The following is a 26,741-nucleotide window of genomic DNA, read 5'->3' as shown; positions in this document are numbered from 1 at the left end:
AGCAACAGGAAAAAAAAAATCATCCTTCAAGACAAATTTTATTATCATTTCATGTATTTATCATCAGGATCAGTCAGGCAATTAAACAAAACTTTTTAAGAATATTAAAAATGCATAGCTCACACTGACTCCAAGGAATGAAAATGGAAAAAGAAAATGAAAAAGTAATACTTGAAAATTAAGAACACTCTTTATATGTGTTCTTGTCTTTTTCAGAGTAAAAAAGGAGTCAGCATTCAGTTCAGCAAAGCAGTTTTTGTTTCACATAATTTCAGATTTCATGACTTCCATATGCTACCACAACAGACATCAAACAAGTAGATGCAAACATATAACCTGTAGGACATTACTTGATCAGAATGAAAACATTAAAATACTTCTCAGCTTTTATACTTGTGCACTGCTGATATACCTAATTTTAGGCCCATCAGACATAAAGGTACTAAAAAAAATTAAGAGTTGTATTTAAATTAATAGTTACAGTATATATCCATCCATAGATAAGATACAGAACTAACAATGCACCAGTTGAAACAGTCTTCAGTGCTTCTTCAGCATGTGACAGGTGGAGCTCTCATAGCATTAAAAAAAAAAGCTAAATAAAAATTATAATACCCCGGAGACACCGGCAAGCGTAAGTCTCATTTTCCTGATAGGAAGCCATTATTATGCATTATCCATGGACTTGCACCTGAACTACAAACCTATTCCGTTTTGTTGTCTTCTATTCCAGTTGTTTATCTGCTTAAGTCACTGACTCCACTAAAAAAGGGCCACTATATTACCAGGATATCCAAGTTAAAACTAGCTGGTTTCAGAACTGCAACATAGCTGGTTACAAACTGCATATTCCCTCCTTCAATACAGGGAAGTAGCTCCTGCTAGAGATGGAATACTTTACTATAAAGATCATAAATCTGTTTCCATATGCAATTCCTTTTAATGTCCCAGAAATTGCTGGGTAGGATCACAGCTCAGCTGCAGAATGCACAGAGATACTATATACAGTCCAATTTTAAAAGGGTTTGAGCATCTATCAACTATGACTGCACTGATCCATGGAACAACCTTTATAATGTTTTTGCCTTCTAGATTACTGCTTTTAAATCACATATGCACTTACCATATATCTTGTGGCAGGTTTAAAGTTATGCTGCCTTTGATTTCATCCCCAAAGCGCAGATACCCTAGAGTGGCTAATGAGATATACAAGGTCATGACTATTCCCATGCCAATGTTCAGCGCCTGTGGGAAACGTGTGGTGTCCTTCATTCTGTTTTCCAATGGGAGTACCTGGAAATAGAGGGAGAATCAATTACATTTTATGTCCTCAGAGTAAAACTACTTTTCTCCCCCCTTTTCAAAGCTGATTTCCAAAATTTAGGTGATTTTGTTGATAAATAAGATTACAATAATGTTTTACAGCCTGGAAGATCACAATGTTTTATGCACCCAATAGAAAAGTTCAAATACTGAAAAACACCTATCTTGGTTGGAAAACAGCATCAGTGTGGAAATATAAAGCAATGTTTATAGGTTAGAAAAACTGACGAGAGAAACTTATGGTGCCCAGATGAAAATACATAGGCAATAAAGGTAACATTAATTTTTTTGTAACAGAACTGTTCAGAATCCAAGGGTAATTCTCATATTTTTATTAGGTATGTCTGCACTGTCAGTCTCCCTCACAGACAAACCTACCATGCACACAGTTGACACACAAGCTCATGCTCAGCAGTCAGCCTCAGCTCTGCCCAGCAGGGAAGCTTACATCCATGACTACCAGAATACAAACCCATGTTCTTTTTCATTTTTCTGACAGAGATAGGGCCAGGCACACTAAGCACTGCTTTTCCTAAATACAGTGTAGGTGCTTTGAGCCCGAACTATAGCCAAGTGACGTTGCTGGGCTTGCCACCACTTCAGAGTGAAGATACAGGCATTACAACCATTACTGCATGCAGTTTGCTGGAAAGATTGCCTTTTACATGTACTATATAGCATATAGAAAAATACACTTAGTAAGTTCCAACTTACATTTTTAGCCACCAAAACAAAATTTCCAGGCAAGGCAGGAAAACCAAGTAACAAGCTCACATGCTGCTCTTCCCACCTTGAATTTCATCAGCGTAACACATCCTTTTACATCTTCATTAAAACACAAATTAAAGGTACATGGATGCTCCTAGACAAGCATACTTTCCCTATCTCTTTCAGGAGAACTGTACACTCATCTGAGATACTCAATAGGGGATATAGTTCGAGATTAAGACACCTAAAGTTGTACGTCTACATATAAGTAAAACGTCCAAGCTTCTGTAATGAAGATCTAGTCAACATAGTCAGTGGAATAAAGATCACGGTTCAGCTTATCTTTCAGTAGACATGCAGGTTATATTTGATTAACAGTACGGCACCGTAATTAAACAAGCTTGTTGTATCTGATTAACACTTATGTCAAATCTAATACAGACAAAACAGTTTCAGTGCAACAGGGCTGCCCTGTAAAAGCTAATGTCCATCATGTAAAATTGCTTTTTAAATGACTGAATATTTACTGGTTTCAATTTAACCAACGTAAGTTTTGAAAAAAGCAGATTTCATGCACTAATTAACAAACAAATTGATATATTTGAATTGCTGCCATATTATGTTCTATAGGGCAATCATTCCTTTCCTCCTGGATTTTCACTTCCTGACCTATCGCTGAGTATCACCACTGCCAATCCATCCCATGTTGTTATATTTCTCCTACACCAGAAATCCGGAAGAAGTCATTTTATATTTGGGAACAAAGAGATCTCTAAAAAGGTGCACATTTGGAGGCATTTCAAAATTTTCATTCATCTTCAATTAAAATACATCATACATCTTAACTGAGGATCTTCTTCATATAATTCAGAGCCTCCACTGCTGATGTTTTTCCTCCAGAAAGCAATCTGAGCTTGCACTGTAACTTTATCTGGTTGAGAATGCAAATTTTAAACCAGGAAGAGTTTCAAAACTAAAATCAATTTTTACATGACAGTGTTGAGCAGCAGGAAAAATACAAAAGGAGACATGTGGCTGAAAGTATTACTTTACTGCCACACAGACAAAATACATTCATTCCTCTAAATGAATTAAGGTTCTGTGTCCATATAATACCTATCAAGTCATCTCTTTATATTTCACATCAAGACCTCCCAGGTAGGACAGACGGTACTTCAGGTTCTTTTGTCCTCAGTTGCAATTAGATTGTTTTAATATACCTCCTTATTAAGAGCTTTGAAGGATGAAAATTACAGGCAATTTTTCCCCTTCATCTGGGTTTTCCCATTCTTGACTTCCTACAAACCGACAGCATTTGGGGCTGGATCAGTAATAAAAATGCTCACTCAGCATGTATCTGTTAATTCTCTGGTGATTATAAACGAAATATATTTTCTGCATAAGTTCTGCCATGTTCTACAGCTTCTGGGAATCTTAACAAGCATAAATCGTTAAAGTAAGATCTTATTCCAAGCTATATTATCTCTTCAGAGCTTTAATGGCAATTGCTTGCCCAGCTTACAGATATCAGGAGTCTCTTAAGTTCACTGGCCCAGAGATTGGATTTCTAGAGTCTCCAGCATTCATTTCGTACGCTCCTGGCAGGAGGGCAGTGAACTCAGATACACATGCCAGCCATGAAAAAAAATCTCATGTTTTAGCACCATGACTTCTGGCAGGAAAGGGATCCTGGAGACTGCCTGCCCCTATGAATTGCAAAAGCAATGTATAAGGGACTACTAATGGGTAAAAAAATTTCCTGTGGTTTCACAGTCAGGGAGCTCAAGTCAAAGACTACAGGACCGTTCACTATGATGGATGCATGCATTGGAGGAGGTCCAGCGGAGGGCCACAAAAATGATCAGAGGGGTGGAACACGTCTCCTATGGGGACAGACTGAGACAGTTGGGGTTGTTCAGCCTGGGGAAGAGAAGGCTCCAGGGAGACCCTATTGTGGCCTTTCAGTACTTAAAAGGGACTTATATGGAAGATGGGGACAGACTTTCTAGTAGGGCCTGTTGCAATAACACAAGGGGTAATGGTTTTAAACTAAAAGAGGGTAGACTCAGACTAGATATAAGGAAGACATTTTTTATGATGAGAGTGATGAAACACTGGCAGAGGTTGCCCAGAGAGGTGGTCGATGCCCCATCCCCGGAAACATTCAAGTCCAGGTTGGACAGGGCTCTGAGCAACCTGGTCTAGTGGAAGATGTCCCTGCCCATGGCAGGGAGGCTGGACTAGATAACCTTTAAAGGTCCCTTCCAACCCAAACTATTCTATGATCCTATGCCTTCTTTCAGGAAAAAAAAACCCTGCAGGCTATTCATAAAAATGCAGAAGAGAAAGAAACATCCTACTTTTCGGCTACATTTTCAATTGAAATAGCAAAATGTTACATATGTATGACAAACACTGGCTATAGCCATTCTGAAAGAAAGACATTAAAAGAAAAGATATGTTTATATGACTGTACCAGATTTTAATAAATAACTATTATTGGTAATGATGTGTTACACATACACAACGCTTTATATCAAATGCAGGATGGCTTCCACTCCCTGTCCAGAGCGCAGGGCAGGAGGAAGCAGCGTGCAGCACCTGGCAGCATTCAGGAGGTAAGCGAGCAGCAGTTGGGAGCCAAAAGACAGCGCAGTTACCCTGCTGAGCAGGAAACGCTGCGACGCAGCGAGGGGACTCGGGTCCAGCCTCCCAAGGACTTGACTCCTCCGGAGCTCCAGTAAGCAGGACCAAGGCAGTTGGCACAGCCATTGCTGTAGGAGGGGGTGCGCAGGGAGCCCGGAGACGTTGCTCAAGATTGCGCGCCACCGCTGGATCTCCGTAACAGAGGTGGTGACTTGCTGCAGGGCAAGGTCCCCTGCACCAGCTTGAGTGGCCACCCCTGGCACGGTCAGGGGATTGGACCAAGACAAACTCCTGAGGGAAGACACCGTCCAGATCTGAGGCTACAGGGACTATGAGGTGCTCCTTCCTCAGGGCAGGGCTGAGGGCAATGGTCACCTCACCTGCACAAAGCATGCTCTGAATTGCCAAGCCAGCATGGACTTATCAAGGATAAACCACGCTTAGCCAATCTCATGGCCCTTTCTAATGAAAAGATTGGCTCTATAGACAAGGGGAAAGCAGGGGATGTCATTTACTTTAACTGAGCAAGGCTATCCATGCAGGATCCCACAGCATCCTTTGTAACCAAAGTAGAGAGATGGGGACTGGATGGCAGGATTCCAAGTTGGGTGAAAAACAGTCTGGACTAGAGGGCTCAATGGGTACTGAGTTCAACTGGAGACTGGTTACTTATGTTGCTCCTGCAGGGTTGATCGTAGGGATGATGCTGATTAATATCCTTAAGGACCTGGATGATGGGACAGATTCTCTCTGTCCAATACTTGCATCATAACATCTTCATTCAAAAAGGATGTTGCATCAATCCAGTATCTCTTACTAAAGCTTTGACATTGCTCTAGCCTTGTTCAGACAACCATTTCTGCTATAAGAGGCAGTATCATTAATCTAGTCCAACACCTCCCACACTCTTCAGACCTATAACTTATCACCACATATACAGCCACTGCACAACCTAGTGATGGGAAATACTATGGTCACAGAAAACGTTGGGGAATAATCTTCTCTCCCAAGCAAGGTCAACGGGGGCAGAATGCTGGAGGTGAGAGAAGTGCGAGATCCATGAGATGAGTTTACTTTCAGAGTTTCAAAGAGCTTTTTTTTTTTAACTTTTTTTAATGGGTCTTTTCCCTGCTTCTGATTTCCATGCTCTGCTTCATGCTCTTTTGACCCCAGTTCACACTAGTCCTCTGTCATAGCCTTAAACACCTATGAAATCAGATATTTTAAACAAAACTGATCCTTTTAATAATTTCTCATTCTCCATCATTTTTCTTCCTCCTCAATAGAATAAGTTCTCCATCTTTTTCTCTGTCACCTGCTTCACAGAGATCTTCCTATCATTTTTGACACACTGGCACATGTCACTACTATTACCTTCCTTGAAACTTAATACTTTATTCCTTTAGTAACTATCAACCTTTGGGTTCTTAATTTACAAAACAAGCATAATCCATCTTCCTTTCATTCACCAAATAACTCAAAAGTACCCATAACTTACTGACAAAGAAGCGTAATCAAATCCTTGAAATAACCTAGCTAATCTACCATCATCCATTATGCAAAGTATCTTCCCTTTCATTTCAAGCTGCATGAAGTAGGTATAAACATCTCCCAGTAATACCACTGTCTCCTCATTCCTTGCCTTGAATATCCTGCTACACTCAGCCTTTCTACAGCTAAGCTGCAGGGGACTGTCTAATTTTAACTCAACTGTACATTTTATAGGACTGGACCAAAAAAAACTACGAGAGAATTAAGCCTGCAGATAATTAGATAAATTGTGATTTAATTGTCATGGCCACTAAAAACTAATCTTGTAATGAATAACTTAATAGCAGACATGCTTAATGTTTAAATACATATGGTCATCTTTCCCTTTTTTAGGAAATACCACTAAAATGGCAAGAATGAAGCAAAACTCCATCCCTTACACTTTTAAAGTAAGTATTTCAGGTAGAAGAGACAGCTATACAGATGTTTTGATTAGTTTAAGGTAGAGACAACTCAAGAATTTTGGAAATTTAAATATATTTATCAACATTTACTCAGAAAAAAACAAAATCCATCTATAATCATGTCCTACTGCAACAAAATAAAGCTCTGTTCATTCAAAGCAAAAAAGCTGAGGAAGCTGATATATAATATATAATATCAAAGGTATTCAAGGTATGTAAACACAAATTCTACTACCTAACCCCCAAAGACAGAAGACTGAATCCTCAGCAAACCAACAGAGCCCAGGCCTGGCCCATTCCTTCTTGTCTGCAGAAGGTATCAATGAATTCACTTGTTCACTGAAAGGTAGATCTACAACCCTACAGCACACTGGGGAACTGCCTGCAGAAAAAGTATGGTTTCTCCAAGTAAAACAATGATCATAACATACGTCATTATTACATTGCATGTTTTTCTTGCCTGTCCTTGTCCATCTCCTCTTTCACTGTACAGAAAAAGTCTTATGCAATATTTTGAGCAACAAGCTTTTATTCCATCACTTTTAGATAGATTTTTAAAGCTCAGTCTCGAGGAAGTTACAGAACATCGCTATTTTGGAATAAGGGCAATAAACAATCTAGTTTTCCTTAACAGATCCCTCATGACTGCAAATAAAAGGGTAGGAAAGACACAAGCCAAGTAGTGACTGTACATCAATTTTTAGTGAAAGGTTTATACAGAATAAATAAATCCAGAAGCTGAGTTCTCATTACAGAACACTACCTTCTGAAATCTGCTGAGCAATTCCAATCACTCCAAAACCCAATCTTCTCAGATTCCACCAAAGAAGCTTCCTACCTGTTTCACCAGGAAAAAGAATTACTCATAACCACACAAAAAAAAAAAAAAAAAAAAATCTGTTGCCCAATTTTGATGGCCTTGATTTAACAATGCTTAAAGGATTTTTATAAATCCTACTTCGCTTATCACCTGAACCTGGCATTTTCCGCAGAAGGTCTTTTTTCCTTTTTACTTTTTTATGCTTAAGAGCTTATTTATCACTCCATTATGACATTTATTTAATCTTTAGCTTGCTCTGAAATTTAACAGAATCTATGCAAGTTTGTGTACTATCATGTCTTATCCGACTTTATTCATGAATGAAATCTGAAATACTTCCCTACAATGCAAACTGAAAACTAAAAAGCAGCATTAGTTCTGTCACTAATATTTGAAAACATTTGTCTTGTCAAAATTGTTGAAGTGTTATATGCTTTGCTGTCATTTATATTAATATGCAATTTTATCCAACAAATCATATATGTCAATAGAAAATTATGTTCCTAATTAATCAGTTCCAGCCACACTCTTCAGTTTTACTCCCTCCCGCCCCACTGCATTTGGAACTGTAGCCTACAGACTATACAATACTATATCCTAACATGTCCTCTATAACTTACGCTACTCTCAAAATTTCTAGAAGATAAGTGATAAACGAAAATATGAGTTAGAAACACAAGCATTGCTGGAGAGTGTATTTCAACCTACTGCAATAATACATCAAGGTATAGTACATGACCAAGTATTTCTGGACTCTTTCTGGCTCATGAGTTAAAAATTAAGTTTCCTAAAGCTGCAATGGCACTTAAACCTTTATGCCAGCCAAGGATCAAACCCACATCAAATTTTAATCACCTTAAAATAAGTTATAATGAACACAAAGTTCTCACTTATCCATATCTGCTTCTTTGTAGGCAGGAGCCAAACAACCTATGAACTTTAATCCGTTTCAAAGCAAATGGTTTAAAAAACAGAAGGTCTTCCCAAAAGGTCTTCTGACTTTTCATCAAAAATGCTCTTTCACTCATATGTTGCTTTAGCTTCTAAAGTGGCATGGGACAAAGTATACATATATCGCAAGGTCCTGCATGGGGCTGAGCAAACTCCATGACTACAGAAGTGAAAAAATAAATGACAGTATTTTCCATCAAGGATTAATGAGTATCACAGGAAATAAACAGGATTAAGGATCCTACAAAGCTTTACAACTCCAAATACAGAAACTTCTCTATCCTGGGACAAGGAACACTGAAAACAGCCATGCACACTCCTGGACCAAGACAGTTAAAAATCAACATAGGAAGCCTAGCAATAGAAAGGGGTTTGCATTCACATCTTACATTTTAACATGACCATCATTGAAAGAAATAACCACCCTATTCTGAAAAAAAAAAAATCAATCCATCCAATATAGAGGGAGGGAAGACATTGATTATTGTATTTGCTTTTCTTAGAAGAACAGAAAGTTTCATACACTTCCATTTGACATGAGAGCATGGCACCTTGACAGCTAAACCACTCATCGCTTCCTTCCGTGAAGCACTCAAAACAGCTCGAGTACAAGAGAAGTTGAAGAATACACAACAAAGACAAGTTGAAGAATACAAAACATACCACTTCCTATTACAATCTTCTTATTTTAAATGCCTTCACCCTGACAATAATTTTCCTTTCCGCCTCTCCCATTTCCTTTAGGATTTTTTTTTCTGCTGCTCTTGACAAATTGATATGATTTTTAAGCCACAGTGTTTATTAGGGAGCCACAATTGATGCTTGCAGAAGTGTTCAACAGTGGATGTTTAGGGCTTTTTCAAATCTGGGAGAACACGTATTCATAAAAATTTTTTAGTTTAGGAACATTATTCTTCAGTGAACATCCAAGAACACTACTGAGTTTAAAAGTCCTTTGACAAAATCATAGGTCTATTAATAGCTAGTATTTTGAGCCATACAATAAAATTGCTTTTTTTTTTTAAAAACTTGTCTCCATCATGTTTGATCCAATAAATGTAAATTACTGTATGATTTGCAGTAGATTTAATTTAGAAAATAAATATGTTCACAAAATATTTAGGAGGTAAACTAGTACTTACATTTTATTTATCGATATATATACACACACACATGCACACACACTGCAGTGCCACTTTCATCAATGAAAAGGCTGTTCAGAGAGCGGGGAAGAAAACTATTATAGATGGTAAAGTTAAGATGTTGCTAATTAAAGGACAGATATGAAAGTCTAAAACTAAGGATGCAAGCATTTATTCTTATTTACCTGCTCTCCCCAGGAAAAGTTATTAACATTTTTGCATCTTCACAGCTATATTCAAAAAGTTTGCGATATAATGAAGACTCGTATTTAAATATTACTTAGACAATTCCATACACTGCAGACAAGTACTCACTCAGAACATATTGGAAAGCAGGAGGAAACCTGCTTACCTGAGACCATTACAAGTAAGTGCAAAATGGCAGCAGCTTAGAAGGATTACAGGATGATGGGCCGGGGGGAAAGAAAAAAATCTGACACCAAAAAAGCAAAGTAACTACATAAAATATTTCTACCTGAAATTATTTAACTATGCTGTTTAATTATACATATAATTAGTATAAGAAGTACGTGTTTCACTCTGGCTCTACTGCACGTATACTTCAGACAAGTTTTCCAAGACAGGGTCACATTTAAACAGAAGAATTAGCTTTTGTGCCTCACTGAAGCCATGTGTATCAGACCCCAAAAACTACCTGGCTCAAGCTGGCAAAGCAGAACACATGACAGCTTGGCACATTGTCACTCTTGCTCTTTTCCCATTTCTCCAAAGTCACTGAATCACATAACGATTAAGAAACATTTCAGGCGAGCAAGCAGTAAACTTAAATGCCTTAGTTTCCTCTTTGTGTAAAAGCATGTGTATCTTAGGTTTTCTATGGAAAAGGAAACATTTGAATGTAGCAAGCGTCAGGTATGGGATGCTGCCTGAAAGAAAGTTATACTCATGAGTCTGTGTTAGTAAGATTTGCCATAAATATAAGAAGTATTAAAGTTAGAATATGCACAAACAAATGGTTCTCCAGAGTAAAAGGAAGTTTCTCCATACTCAGGAAGTGCAGGATATCAGTAAGGAATATTTAACTTGATAAAGAGGCAATATCAAGTTGCCTGAGATTTTATCAACATTCAGCTGAATATGGCAGATGATGAATTTTTTTACAGTTTCTGATACAACATTTTTTTTTTAAATCTGCTACATCTAATAACATTCTCTGTTTCTACACATTGGCCCATAATCTTTTTCCTCCACTCTTACATTAATCATCTTCAGAAGACATCCAAACCATGTGATTTTGCACACTAGCTGTAACATGCCTGTTGCTGACATGACATTTAAAGTCTACGTTTACCATGTACATTTAGCAGTAGGTCATCTCCGTAGTCATCACATTCAGTCACCTACACTTGGGCGTCCAAATGCAAAAACATCCTCTGACAACTCCCACCTTTTGTATTTTGATGATACAAGCCTTTGCACCATCTCAAAAGAATGCCAATGAAACTGATACACCCTGGTCCAGAGATGCCCCCAAGCAGATTTAGATGATGTCATGTTACCTGTTAAATGTCTGTTTCTGACAAATCCAGTCTGGCCTTAGACAACAGAAGAGTGCCATTGGGTTTCGTTAATTTTTTTAAAGGATAATACGAATCTGGTGAAAGATTTTTTGACAATGAGAGGCTTTTATCTCAAAGCCACAGACCTAGCAAGCTCATCTGCATCACTTTTAAAATCCAAATAATGACATTTTAAAATTATAATCCACTTAGTTCTCTCTTTTTTAAATCTCCTGGAACTGGTTAGCTGCTGCCTAATGTGATTCCAGAGCCTGTCTTTTGGTATACAAATACCGCCCTACCTTCTACTGCAAAACTGTGATAGCCAAGTTCAAAAGCAGTTTGAACAGACATCTTCAAGTAACAGGCTAAAATATCAGAAGCCTTATTTTCCAGACCTAAAATTAACATTGGAAAGTAACATTTTCTCTTTGCTAGGCTAATCAGTCTGCAGCACTCAACAGGGAAAAAAACCCATACTTAATTGTACAAACCATACTTAACTTAGCATACCTATATGTAATAGAGAAGAAAAATTATCTTTCCTGTTTAAACGTTACGCATCTATTTCATCCTCATTCCCCCTGAAGCTTATACTAAAATATCACTTCCACATTTGGATTTGGCTTTTATACCTCGAACGCGAAAGCCGACAAGAATTTCACCGCAAAATATTAAGTGTAACTGCTATTACATAAACATAACATTATGCAAAGCTATTAACCTGCACGTGGTAATGCTACAGACATATCCAAGCCTGACGGCTTTGGTTTTACACTATTCTGAAGAGTATGTTCAAGAGGTTTTACTATATTTTGGGCACACTTAGGAGCACAATCTGAAGTTACTTTTTAATTCACTAACAAAAACCTCACATTCACTACAAAAACAGACCTACTCACCTTTGGAATATGAAAGAAGCTCTTGAACATGGTTCTTACAGAATAACGTTACACGTTCTGTGAAAGACACATTCACTGCATAATACCACCAGCAGCTCCTGCATTCAAGAATTTGTGTTGGTACTCTCTTCTGTTCAGGTCTGAACACCAACCCCATGATTTGCCAGGTAGAATCATTTGGCACAGGGAACCCACAGACAGAGAGAACCTAAAGCACAAAGGGAAAGAAGCAGCTGCAGATCCTCCCATCCCCAGCAGAGCCTTGTACTCAAAAAGGTCCACTGAGGGCTGAATATACATTTTCTTCATAGAATCATAGAATCGTTTAGGTCGGAAAAGACCTTCAGGATCACCGAGTCCAACCGTCAACCATGCGCACTAAACCATGTCCTGAAGTGCCTTGTCTACGTGCTTTCTGAATACCTCCAGGGACAGTGACACCACCACTTCCCTCAGCAGCCTGTTCCAGTGCCTGACAACCCTTTCAGTAAAGAAATTTTTCCTAATACCCAATTTAAACCTCCCCTGGCACAACCTGAAGCCTAATCAATCATCTCCTAATCAACGTATTATTGTCTAGTGTTGAAATCCCAAATCAACTCTAAACACTATGAATGATAGCCACCAGACTGGCAGTACTGAGCTCTCAGTTGCTGTTTGCTAACTCAGTATTAAGGGAGCACTGGGTACCCCTGTGTCATGGTTTAACCCCCGCCAGCAACTAAGCACCACACAGATGCTCACTCACTCCGCCCCCCATCCAGTGGGATGAGGGAGAGAATTGGGAAAAAAAAAAAAAAAAAAAAAAAAGTAAAACTCGTGGGTTGAGATAAGAACAGTTTAATAGAACAGAAAAGAAGAAACTAATAATGATAATAGTAACAATAATAAAATGACAATAATAATAAAAGGATTGGAATATGCAAAACAAGTGATGCATAATGCAATTGCTCACCACTCGCTGACCAATGCCCAGTTAGTTCCCAAGCAGTGATCCCCCCCCAGGCCAACTCCCCCCAGTTTCTATACTGGGCATGACGTCACATGGTATGGAATACCCCTTTGGCCAGTTTGGGTCAGCTGTCCTGGCTGTGTCCCCTCCCAACTTCTTGTGCCCCTCCAGCCTTCTTGCTGGCTGGGCATCAGAAGCTGAAAAATCCTTGACTTAGTCTAAACACTACTTACCAACAAAGGAAAACATCAGTGTGTTATCACCATTCTTCTCATACTGAACCAAAACATAACACTAGCTACCAGAAAGAAAATTAACTCTATCCCAGCTGAAACCAGGACACCCTGCTGCGAACTCCTGCTGTTAGCACACAGCGATGATTACCACCTGGCTGCCAAGACATTCACAATTTGCAGCAGGTACCTTATACCAGTCAGCAGTGACCCCATTTTTACAGACAGCTCAAAACAGGGAGCAAAGAAATGAACAGCACAAGCAACAGACTGCAGCACTTTTTAATCCTGTTACAACTATCACTCAGAGTTTAGCATGCATTAACATTAATCAGCCCTTTGACAGCACTAACCTTATTTCTGCTGTAGTAGTTGTAGCAACAAACGAACAACTTGCCTGGACTTTACCAAAATGACAAAATTGTTCAAGTCTGCCATCAAATAAGAGTTTAGATTGATCTCGCAGGCAGAAATGAACAGCTCAAATCATCTTACTAATATAATCAATTCATCACATTAATTATTTTTATTTTAATGAAAATATCACGAAATAATTTTATAACACTGGCTGATGAAATGTTTAACTAGATCTTAGTATTACACAAGTACTAGTTTCGAGGCACTGCCTTGGTTTATTTGAGATTCTATATTTCAATTATAAATAAGCTACCCTTCCTCCTTGGAGTTACTACAGACACAAGTTAGTAAAACTAAAGTTCTTAAAGTCTATTTATCTACAGATCGACTATAGCCAAAGCAACAATACTCCAAATTACTTCCATACTGCTGATTTTCTTTTTACACAGGGACAGCTAATCAGTCCTAAACTAAATGACAGATTTTAACCAAAACCCATGTTTGTACACACACCATCTAAAAGAGAAATACGCTCTCTCAAGATCAAGAAGAAAATCCTACTAGGAATCTGCTGAATCACTGCACCTTCCAGAATCACTTTTCCCTTTTCCCAAAGTGAACAGGACTTTAGACTCCTCTGTTTAATTAGTCTCACTAATTTTAATAGAGTTACTGAAGAACTATGGTCATACTTCAAGTGATGACAAGTGCTGAACTAAAAGAACACAGAAAAATAAATCAATATCTAAAAATCAATATATAAAAACCTTTTTATACAACAGGATGAGAAAAATCGGAGCTAGAGTATTTTCCCTGCAGCCAATTATTTGATTCAAAGAAACCAGAAAAACATATGTTTCCATACTGAGCATGATGGCATTATGAACTGCCAATTATTTTCTGTCTACGTTAGCCACTCCCCTGTTAATAAAAACAGAATCAATGAAGTATCTTTGAAAAGAAATCCTCCTGACTGCTATGGCTAAGGTGTACTGTTTTATACAATGCCTGATAGGTCATTTATTCCTCCACTCAAATTGTTGATCATTAAATATTCCTAGCAGGAAAGACCATTTTAAACAGAACAATGGTGGCAGAGAAACCACACCAAGGGCATTTTTCCTTTCACGTCAGGTTCTGCTTAAGATAATTTAACCAGCCCAAAAAACTCAGAATTTCATTTGCTGTCCCTGTTCATAACATTCAGTAATCTCGCAGCTCTCAGATGAGTACGGTGTGAATTAGCGTAAAGAATGTTTGGAATCAAGGAAAAGGAAAAATGAGGCCTCATAACTGCTTAAGGCTAACTTATTGCATAAAATGAATCAACCATAATCAAACTTTCTGATAAAATTAAGACCTTAAGCCTTCTGTTTTTAATGTAATATTCAGATAGCTTCACAGAATAAGTGTTATTTGTAAGACTTTCCAGAATAAAATCTAAAATCAAGTCTCTAACATCAAGACCAAGATTAGGGAAATCCATTTTGAGTGCCGGCACTCAGAAAGAGCAGACTAAGGAGTCAATCTAATTCAATAGTGTAGTTTCTTTTCCTTACTGGAACTATTCAACCACATGGATATAAAAACAGTAATTAAGACACAAGGTAACAGGTTATCACAACTGAGCAACTGACTATGTGAATATTCTTAATGCATTGTAATGTGAATTGAAACGCATTAGCTCACATCTCGGTGAAAGAATTTTAAATGTGTTTCACTTCACATTTGCAAGAGGTCACAAACACACATACAGATATATCACAGTTCAGTCTATGATGGTAACTTACGGAGCTGTAATAACTAGTTACCAATTAAATCAATCACCAAGAACTGTATGAAATATTAACTATTTAGAGTGGAAATGTGTGCCTCTGCTTCACTCATCTTTTTTATTTCATGCTTAAACAACTTTATTTAGTACTGATTATTCAAATCCATAAAGTAATTTTTTTCTTCAAATCTTCTCTATGGTGCATGCAACTACAGCAAAGAATGCACAGCAAACATTATGAATGTTCAAAATATCCCCGAGAGGCAAAGACATATTAATATCATTTTACATATAAATAAGAAACTTTTAAGCTCTAGATTTTCACTTTTACTATAATTTTAATTTGTAAAGGTACCTGCATTATTTTAATGGTCTTGTGTAATGTAAACACACACACAAAGTATATCAAACCATAAAGAATATAAACATCTAATTAGTTTGTAAACATCAGTAACAAAGTGAAAAAACTAAAATGCACTTTTCATTTCCTTTGAAGAGTAAATTATGATCAAGTAAGAAATTGAGACTGCCTATACAGAAATATATGCAACTGTGTAATGCTATTATCTAATAATATCAAGCAATATTTTTATGCTTTAAAGGTACAATTCGAATGAACCCTACATTATATGCTCTTGAATAAAAGAAGGAAAAAAGTTTGGAGTTCTTAAAGATGTCATTAGTAACAGCCAGGGATTCAATCAAGCACAATGCTCTGGGCAGTTCTTTAAAGGTTTACATCAGAAGTCAGTGTTCCTACTGCTGATGGAAATTTAAGGAGCTGTCTAACGTGGCATCTAATGTGGCAGAAAATAATTACCATACATCAATTCCCTACCTATAATTCAATAAACTACTACTACCAAATGGGAACCCTTCCACACTTTCCTGAGGCTCACAGGACTCTCATTTGGGATTTTCCGGCTACAAATACACACCCACGTGCTGGGCAGTACATGAGCAAATCTAATACAACTGGGATACATATCAGACCCACTGTACGTGACTTGCATTTCCCCACATGCAGTAAATGCAGTCTGTCCCAGACAGAATATACAATTTAAGAGCAACAAGCTTAGTATAGCGCAATCTGATTCACTGAGTATGGGTTTTTTGCCCAAGACTTGTAGGCATCAAACAATCCCAGACAAATGGCTGATCTTCTATGACGGAACTTCCAGATCACAAAAGGGAAGATGTCCGGATACACTCAGAAATATGGCAGCTAAACCTCTGCATCAGTCAGTTCACAGTTTGAGAAACAGTCAAGAACAGTTTGAGAAATGCAGACTCGCAGTCACTAGATCCACATATCCCATGCGTGAAAACACACTTTTGCAACATAATAGGAGTTAAAAGGTTTTCCTATTCAGCTCTTCTGGCAGTGATAATACAGAAGCAGGGTGTATTCTGGTTTAATGCAGTGCTGACAGTTCCAGAAAAGAAAAAAGATTTGAAAAAACTCTCCTGTGTTACATTGATGACCATCATTTCAGATTAATGGCATGCTGGTTTGGGGTTGGTTTGGTTGGGGTTTTTTTGGACGGTGGAGGTGTTGTTTTATTTGGGTTTTAGGGTTGGGTTTTTTTAGTTTTAAGCATACAGTAACACTTGCTGAAGTGCATAATTATATTAGTAGCAAATAAAGTGTATATAGTAATTTCCCAACAGTTTAAAGACATTATGACCTACCATTCCCAGAAGCCTCCTTGGCTACATTTTTAAAATATGCCATGTGGAACAAAAGTGCTATCTTGCAAACTTTGCTAGTGTGAGATGCAATCAGAAAGCCCTTAGAATCAGGAAAAAGTAAGAGATTTAAAAAGATCCACTTTTAAAACCCGAATTTTCAGTGATAAATCTATTTAATTGACATCTTTCAGGAAACAATGAGGAACTGAGTTTCATTGTAAGAAGGCCATGAATTAAAAAAATATTCTTAAATTTCTATCCTTTTTCTTATCAACTCCATCTCTGTCAAGTCAGATCTATAGACAAGTTTGAAGCAGGAAGAATAATACATTTCTAATAAATGACTGTCCTCTGTGATCCCAAAGGAAAAGAAGGATGCTGAATAGCTTTCTATTTTTACACATTCATCACCTAAAACTGAGCCGCTGAATCATTATAATTATAGTATCATCATATTATTAGCTGAGTATTAAATTATTATATAGCATATTATGATACTAGTTATTATTACAGTATTGTCTCACTCTATTTAGAACTGAAGACATTCTTGTAATTTGGGAAGGTGCTAAGTGTCCCAAGTAGCAATCATTATTCACCAAACTCCCCTTTGAAGGGGATGTTGTGTCCTCAACTTTTGCCTCATTTGACAAGATAAATTAACCCTTTTCATATCAACATGGGAGATTATTGTTTCAACAAAAACAACTAAATAACAACAGGAGTAAAACTGCCGGGTGTCCCATCGTCTAGCACAAACTCAAATTTTTTTAAGTCAGTAAAAAGCACTTACCACACCAATTCCTTCAAAAGCAAATATTGCAGTCCCAAAAAACAGTGGGTATTTCTTCCAGCCAACCACAGGAGGCAGTTTTCGAGGATCTACTATATCCTGAAGAAACAAAGCAAAACAGTGCTATGTAAAGCACATTAGCTGTTCCTACAATTTTGATTGTTGTGTTATGCTATAGGAGAGAAAACTCAGTACGTGTTGACAGTGGTGTATACATTGCTATTTACAATCCCTGGTTTTCCTCCCAAACTTAGTCCTATATACATATTTATAGCCGTCTTCCCACACACACACAGACAGTTGCAGACATATTTATTCTAGGTTCATATTACTGACACTAGAAATACTCACATTCAAAGTATCACACTGGTGTATATGAGTGAGCATCAATTAAAACAAAAGGGAAAGCTCACACCTCAAGCTTAATCTTCTGCAAACTTATGCTATTCTCAGAGTATTGCATTTTTTAATCTCTTTTCATACTGGACAAATATTCTTCGTAACCATAAGGGACAGTAAAAGAAAATCTTTTTAATACAAGCTGAGTTCCTGCAGAACAATTAATGACTATGTCCCCCAATCTCTTCTGTGTAACTTCTCCCGCCTCCTCGCCCAGCCAATACCTCTTGCTGGCTTTTCTGCCTTCATCCCCATCCTCCACTTCCCCCTTGTCTAATAACACTCATGTGAAAGCTTTCTCAAACAATAGTGGCACTCACCACTTATCTACACCATGTGCAACAGTGTCTATCACTTATCACTTTTCAAAAATCATAAGAAAAACGTAGAGGTTTCTAGATGTGATTTTTTTCCATTATGGAATGCCTCCAAATATGAAAAACAGCCGCAACCCAGAAAATGCAGCAACTATTCAACTTCTCAGGAGGTGGAAGTCTGTAATATGTATTCTTAAAGGGTTAAGTCTTAAATTTTTCCTGACTGTATTGGAGAAACACTAGAAATAAATGTTGCTGTTGAAATTGTTCTTGTGTTGCAACAAAAAGATTGACCCAGATTAAAACCTTGCAAGTTCTATGCGCAACCCATAAAAATTCACATATTCTTCCACTCAAGGACTCCAGGACTTTACAATACATATTTTTATTAAGTGCAGCAATATTATCCTTTCTTTCAAAAGTACTGTAAAAGTCTGGTTTAAAGCATGTCTCAAGTATTAAGGCACCTCTTTAAATTAAGATGCCTCCATTAAATACATGATAATTCTGCCTTTCAGAAATTGTCAGTCAGTATACATCCATCAGAGACCAACTGCCATATGCAACAAATACAACTTGCCACACTAAAAACAACAACAAAAAAAGATAATAAACTTTTTTTCATACTCACTCTAACAATATACTGGTAAATGATCACCAGGCTGACAGCCATGGACAGATTGGCAAGCAATGAAAGAAAGGACAGGCTCTTAAGGTCACGAATAAAGACCAGGAGGATCATGAATGGCAGGAAACCCAGCATATATATGCGTAAATCAGTACTCCTTTTCTCAGAAGAACTGCTGGTGGTACTGACATTTATGGGAGTAGTCTTGTTTTCCAAGAATCCTTCATGGACCTGTAGGAAAAAAAAAAAAAACAAAAAAAAACCCCAAAAAATGTGTTGAACAGTGGTAGCACTGAGTATATGGTCACATCGGTGTTTTTCTATAGGAAAATTTTTCCCTCTGCTTTACCTGCTGAGTGTCAGGCATTTGGGGATCCCTGTACTCTCAGTGCAGAGTGGAAGACAAGGCACTTTTAGCAAGTGTTTCATCCTTAAGACAAATGATGAAATCAGGACCTGAAAGACCTGAAAGTATCTTTACCCCACCAATGACTAAAGAGGAAATCCACATGAGCAGTTTAGATCAGATTCCTTTCAGAAACAGAGTTTGGTAAAATGAATGTAAGCCAGATGGATCTAGGCCTAAATATTAGTTTTAATTTTCCTAAGGAGAGTAAAGATGACCAACTGCTATTGTACCTGACTTCAGTGCCTAACAATCTTATGCCTTTGCCATGCACATCATAGCAGCACACATACAAAATAAAGTTAGAATATGAACTCTTTAATTCAAATTATTTTATTTTTCACTCTTTACTCTTTTATTAATCAGTGTTAACTCAACTTTAAAAACCATGAGCTCTGAGAGACTTGTGAGTCCTGTATCCATTAAACTGATATAAATTAATGCCTATAGATAAACAATAGTACACAATGTAAAAGTGTTATTACATTTTGTGTACATAACATTACAATAGCTATCTACAGTGCAGTTCAGAAAACTGAGTTTGGCACTATTCACAACTCTCATTGCTTCTTTTGGAAAAACGTTAATGTGGCCATAACTGCCAAAATTTGTTTTGTGGAAATATATTCTGTGCTATGTGCACACCACAACCAAAACATCAAGAGCTGGTGGTTATTCTGCTTGCTGCAAAATGGTAATAGTTCAAATCCATTTGTTTTAAATCTTATCATGCCTTTTCCCTAGGAGCTTATCCTTTCCTTTTCCCTTACATTGCATTCACCATCTTACAGATCAGCACATGACTGTGCTTAATCTGTCATGCTGCAGAAAGCCTTTAGCTTGATGACTATGAAAAGATACCTAGACAATGAAGGAAAAAAAAAAAAGTTCCTTATAGCACGAAGAGACTTAAACAAAAATGGGAAATCAATATCCTGGACCTAGAGCAGCCTTCCAGTACCTCTAAAGGGGGCCTACAAGAACGGCTGAGAAGGACTTTTGACAAGGGCATGTAGTGATAGGACAAGGGGTAATGGCTTTAAACTGAAAGAGGGTAGATTTAGATTAGATGCGAGGAAGAAGTTCTTCACTGTGAGGGTGGTGAGGCACTGGAACAGGTTGCCCAGAGAGGCTGTGGATGCCCCATCCCTGGCAGTGTTCAAGACCAGGTTGGATGGGGCTTGGAGCAACCTGGTCCAGTGGAAGGTGTCCCTGCCCACGGCAGGGGGGTTGGACTAGATGGTCTTTAAGGTCCCTTCCAACCTAAATCGCCCTATGATTCTATAAATATATAACAAAACAACTGAAGACAATACTCTGACTCCTAAGTACTGTCAGGCAACCAAGTACTATAGCACTTTCTTAAAACTTAATATAGAACTGAACTCAGAGAAAGACTGTATAACCCTACAATCCCAGGAAGTGTACAATGTAGCAATTCTCAAATATTATTATCCTTGTCACAGTTCACAGGCATGGTCCCAAGACTGATTAATTTATGGGCAATTCTTTCAATGTGGTTTGTTCTTTAGGATGCCAGTTATCGTCTGTGCAAGTGAAATAAGATCATAGGTCCTGTCTCTAAAAATCCAAACACGTTAAGCTGTTACAATGAAAGGAGGAAGTATTACCATTACACTCTAAGTTTTTACATAGCCACGGCAGTCCTAACCGAACACCAAATTACCAGTACTTAATGGCATCTATTTTATTTTATAGGTCACAGTAACTCAGGGCTATTCATTTTTTACTTTGAGGAAGAGGACGAAGTGGAGAAAAGAGGACAGGCTGGAGATACGGTAGGCAATCAAGGCATCATTTGCACTACGAGACTTTCATGAGGCAGAGGGAATTAATTGATAATGTAAGACCAACTGTATGTAAACCAAGTCATTCAAATTGGCAAGTTTGCCAAAACTCAGCCTTCACAAGTCTAGGAGAAAAAAATTTGCACAATTCACTTTATGTCCATTGTTTCAAATAATCCACAAACTCAGGAAGACAGAATTAACTTAAAATTCTTTTCTCTGTAACAAAAAGCACTACACAGATTTTTTTCCTTATGAAAAAGGGAAAGATACAAGATACAATTCTGCAACCACATGTTTTCCAGAAATCTCACTTTAAATGACAAGAGAGGACACCAGTCATTATGGAAACACTGATCATTTCCACCTTGCAAGAATCTTAAGTGTCACTTACAAGATGTTTAACATCTGTTAGTTTTCATTAAGATAATGGTTTTAGAAAGCTATGGCGAAGACCTAAATACATTTAGAACTGAATTCCAGTGAATTCATGCAGCTACAGTAACTCCACTTTGCCAAGCAATATGTCAAACACTTAACCAAATTACTTCCCTAATGCCACATGAAGTAAAGCTCTCTGTAGAAGTTTCTATTTTAAGTGTAGTGGGAAAGCAGGAAATACAGAACAAGCACTTAACAGCCTTTTGCTTTTACAACAGTCTCGTGCGTTTACTTGCTTGCATGCATTCACAGGTAGCCTGCCCACAAGGACACGTAAGAGGTTTCCTAAGAATGACAGTGTGATTTGAGCATGTAAGTCCTGCTGAAAACCTCTGCTACAATAAATATTTAATCTAATGTGCCTTCTATTTACATAAATGTCTGTAAGCCTGATGAGCTGTTTAAAAAAAATAAATTATTCCTAAAAAAATAACTGCAGGCAGGATACAGTTCAGGTTCTAAAATACATTTTTACAAAACCACAGTATAAAACAGCTTCTACTCAAATCATTTCAAGAATTCAAACACTTCAGTTTCTCTTAAGACAAAAACATTCTATTTTTGTACACAAACCCCAATTAAAAGTTCCTAAAATTAGAACTATTATTTTTTTTCTATTAACACCACCAAATTCCAACTAGATAGTCAACCAGAGTTTACTGGCTAATATGGCTGAAAAATGTCATATACAATATTCTATATAATTCTATTCAAGACTAGGTCTACTGTGATCACATACCCTGACAATGGGCTTAAGATCAGATCATACCTCCACGTTATGTTAGGTAAGAGTGGTCATACAAAACAGCCTTTATAATTATCTGCCTTTTATCTTCACAAAAATATGAGGAAAGCACAGAACACACTACAGCTGCACACAACCTCTCCACAACCATTATCAGATGAATGAATATCGATGCAGAATTAGCAAAACACAGCCAGTTAAAATTATCAGACTGTGACACCCTGACCCTAGCTTCCCACCTCCCACTTGCATGTTTCAGATATGAGTTATATTCCTACAATAAACCACAACACTGTATTCTGCTTTACAATACTGTAAGCCTCTTCTCCCCACACTCTTCCCTGCCCCAGCATCACCAGAGGAAGGAAATGGACGCCAAGCGGATTCTCAAAAATGTCACGACATGCAGGAGCCTGCATCAGATCGTGTCCCTTGAAATACAGTTTAAAGAAAGAAGCCAGGGTATCAAAGACTTTCTAGCTGGGAGGAAAGAAAGAAAAAAGATTAAATTCTGAACCCGCTCAGCATAGATTAATATTTTGAGTAAAGCAGATTTGCAATCACAGCTGTCCTAGTCTCAGCTATCAAAAGCACCGACTTCTTGTACGTTTTTAACCCAAAAGCTGCAATTCTAGGTCTGGAATAAATGTCAGTTCCACAAAATTCACAGTCTTCCTGCTGCCCCTTCCCCTCTCCCACACCATCTCTCATTTGAGTCACTTTGCCTTGTCAAACCTCCTATCTACTACCCAAAACATTGTATTCTCAACAGTCTTCTCCATTACCTCATCTAAAAATGGAGGTTTGAATTCCCTGAATCATAGAATAATTCAGGTTAGATGGGACCTCAGGAGGTCTATAGTCCAATCGCTTGCTCACAGCTCCATCAGCTATGGGTTCAAACCAGATTGTTCCTCGCCCCTTTGTCCAGCTTGAAAACTTGAAAACTTCTAAGGATAGAGACTGCACAACCTCTCCGGGCAACTGGTTCCAGTGTTTGGCTGTCTTAAAGTTTTTCTTTGCCTCAGGTCAGAAACTCCCATGTTATTTTATGACCACTTTCCCTCATCCTCCCACTTGACCTCAGTAAAGAGCTTGGTTCAATTTTCTAGACGCCATCTTTGCAGTCCTGGGGAGGCTGCTCTTAGGTCCTCCAAAAGCCAGCTCTTCTCCAAGCTGAACAAACCCACTTTCCCCAGCCCTCACAGGGCAAGTGCTCCAGCCCCAACCATTTCAACAGCCCTCCCCTGAACTCATTCCAGTTTGTCAATGTCTTTCCAGTATTGGGGATATCCAAAACTTGGCAGAGTATTCTAGATGTGGTCTAACAGACGTGAAGTAAAGGATGATAATCACTTCCCTCAATCTACCAGCAATTCACCTGTTCATACAATCCAGGATGCTGTTGGTTTCCTTTGCTGTCAGGGCACATTGCTGGCTCATGATCATGACCTCTGAGCCTGACCATACAACCAGCTTTTTTTTCCACAGCTAGTTGTCTTGTCTGTCCATCCACCCACCCATCCATCCAACCCATAACAGCCTGACTTGGATACAAGGATATTGTCAGAGACAGCATGAAAAACCTTGCTAATGTCAAGGTGACATCTAGTACTTTGTCATTATGTACAAATGCAGACTTTTTTCTTATAGAAGACTATCAAGTTGGTGACTGATCAACTGACCTTGGTAAATCCATGCTGACTGTTTCCAGTCACCTTATTCTCCCTCATGTGCCCAGAATATGCTCCAAGAAGACTCAAACCCTGATTTTCAAAGGGATTGAAAGGAGGCTGACTGCCTTGTAATTCTCCTAATTATTCGTTTGGCCTTTTATGAAGGTAAGTACAACACTTGCCTCTCCTTGGTTCTCAGGGAAATCCCCCACTCTGTATTGTCTTTCAAAGACTTCAGGTTTCTTCTAGCACTCTCAGATACAGCCCATCTGGTCCCAGACTCCCTCTTTTCTCTTCGTCTTCAGAGCACAACAGTGACACTGACTTCGACAATATAAAGCAGGGTAGTTCCTTACTCTTCCCATCTTTGTTCTGTGTGGTCACAGCTGTCATTGTATGACGGTATTTTGTAACTCTACTCAGAAAATGGAACAAACCCCCTAGTGAGATGTGACCAACCCTAGAGGATTATTCTGCTATAAGTCTTTAGATAAATAAAAAAAGAAAATCAGAGTCCTACCTGAAACAGCCCTGTTTCCTGAAGCCTATCCTATGGAGCATTATGGCTTTGTATAGAGAAAAACCACATGAAAGGGTTAGTTAAGTTCTGCTTATCCCCTAATAACTGCTGAAACTGCACACACTTACCCCAGGCAGAGTATTTTAGAAATCAGCTTGCCATCAGATGAAGAGGTTACTGTGAACTGTAACACTGCTAAAGACAACAGTATTGTCTGGGCAAGGAGGAGGTTTCTGAAGTTTACTCTTCACTAGCTATTACTTGCATGCAGCAAAATGTGAAGCCCGTGACTTCAAAATTAATAGTTCAATTTATTAAAAAAAAGAAACTTTTGGAAGTTTCAGTTCAACTGTTGACAGTCAAGCTGTTTTCATTATGTCCATTATACACAGGGTTTTGCATTAATAAAATACTTTGGGGCTAAGTTTTATTTACACATACACACACATGTATATACCATGTAACCCATATTATGGACACGATTATACTGATATAAAGCACAGGAAGACAGTTTATTCCCTTTTGTGGCTATTTATACCTTTAAATCAACTTCACATCAATAAAGTAGCTTTAACAACGTCAGGTCAGTACTACCTACAGGTTTAGGCATGTCACAGGAAATACCCATATCACAGAGGTGGATTTTGAAACATGACAGGATAGTGATTTTGTACATTGACTCAGAAGAGGCACACCAGATAAGATCCAGCAAAGGTTAATCTTGTGAAAGAGCTAAACAAACAGGCAAGAGTGACTGACGAGTTGAAGAAAGCTGAGTCAGAAAGTAAAATGTAAAAATTATAAAAAGTAAGGATCACTATTCTCCCTCTTAGAGTAGAGCAATTGGCTGTGGGAGATTTGACAGTAAAGAGCAACAGGAAAACTCTAATGAAGATGAGATTATACTGATTTGTTCAGGTGCACGCTAACATTACCATCACTTTGAAAGTGTTTTACTAGATTTTTTTTTTTAAAAATAATTAATCAGACAACACTTAAAGCTGTTCTAACAAGTAACAAAATACAAAGCAGCAGGAGGACTTTTGGGTTTTTTAAACTCTTTCTCATATGCTGTTTAGCTTACTATAAGCTTTACTGCTGATAGTGTTAGGACAAGCTATGACTCACTGTCTGTCTAACCTAGACTCCTAAATATTAGGATTAATATAATCTCAGATTCCTATTCTGGACAACAAGCACTTTCAATCTCCTGCTGCTCTCTGCTAGTGCATCACTGCATATGGCAGTCATGCTGGGCCAAGAACAGCAAACATTATATCTGTCTTTTTCCTAAAGAAAGCAACATAATCTGAAATTTCATCGGAATATCAGCCAACTTAGACAAATCTTTTCACTTATCCATCCAATGGATCTGTTCTTGAAAAAGGCGTGCATACATACGTATTCTTTTGTACGTGTCACAGAGCCCAGTGAATAGTGTTCAACTTCCAATCTGAACACACATTATCTGCATATTGTTCTATGCTTATCATGACTGTACCTTCCACAAACATTTCCCTAAACCACATGGGAAAATATCATTATGGTTTTAGAAAGGAAATACACAGCCACGGAAGTCACTAGCCATAGTGACTACAAAGGCTAGTGAAGTCCTCGGTCACAAAGTGACTTCCATCAGAAGTCACTTCGGTTATTCAAGCATTAACTTACTTGATGGTGTGATGTCTGAAACAGCTTTCTGTACAGGAGTGCCTCTCCTAATGTTTCATTTACATACCTTAAGTGCAGCATCCACCAACTTCAGCTGTATCCAGGAAGATCAAACACTTGTGCAAATCTGGTTATCAGATTCCTTATGTCAGGCACTCAGAAAATGACAAATGCACAAGCAGTGACTGCAGAAAATTCAGTTCAACTGATAAACACACAAGAACTCTCTCAGAAGCAGGAAATAATTGTTTCCTTAGTCTTTTCAACCAAGACCACTGTTTTCTTGCCTGTATCCCAAAACTCACTCTTTCTGTCACACAGTCTACGGACTTTTTAGCACCTAGTGGGATCAAAACAATAGTCAT

The 26,741-nt window shown here is 38.0% G+C and overlaps 1 protein-coding gene across 2 annotated transcripts in view; it reads right to left on the bottom strand.

Annotated features, from left to right (window-relative positions):
* Positions 1-26,741, bottom strand: part of SLC36A4 (solute carrier family 36 member 4) — a 118,951-nt gene that overhangs the window by 68,315 nt on the left and 23,895 nt on the right. For both annotated transcript variants that reach the window (XM_069808401.1, XM_069808402.1), the window contains 3 exons: positions 19,113-19,340; positions 17,766-17,864; positions 1,124-1,293 (listed from right to left, as the gene is read on the bottom strand). In XM_069808401.1, the coding sequence (XP_069664502.1) occupies positions 1,124-1,293; positions 17,766-17,864; positions 19,113-19,340 (497 nt within the window). The remainder of the gene's footprint in view (positions 1-1,123; positions 1,294-17,765; positions 17,865-19,112; positions 19,341-26,741) is intronic.

Source organism: Haliaeetus albicilla, chromosome 20 (genome assembly GCF_947461875.1).
Source record: "Haliaeetus albicilla chromosome 20, bHalAlb1.1, whole genome shotgun sequence".
Classification (NCBI taxonomy): Eukaryota; Metazoa; Chordata; class Aves; order Accipitriformes; family Accipitridae; genus Haliaeetus; species Haliaeetus albicilla.
This window is presented reverse-complemented; position numbering and strand designations above follow the sequence as displayed.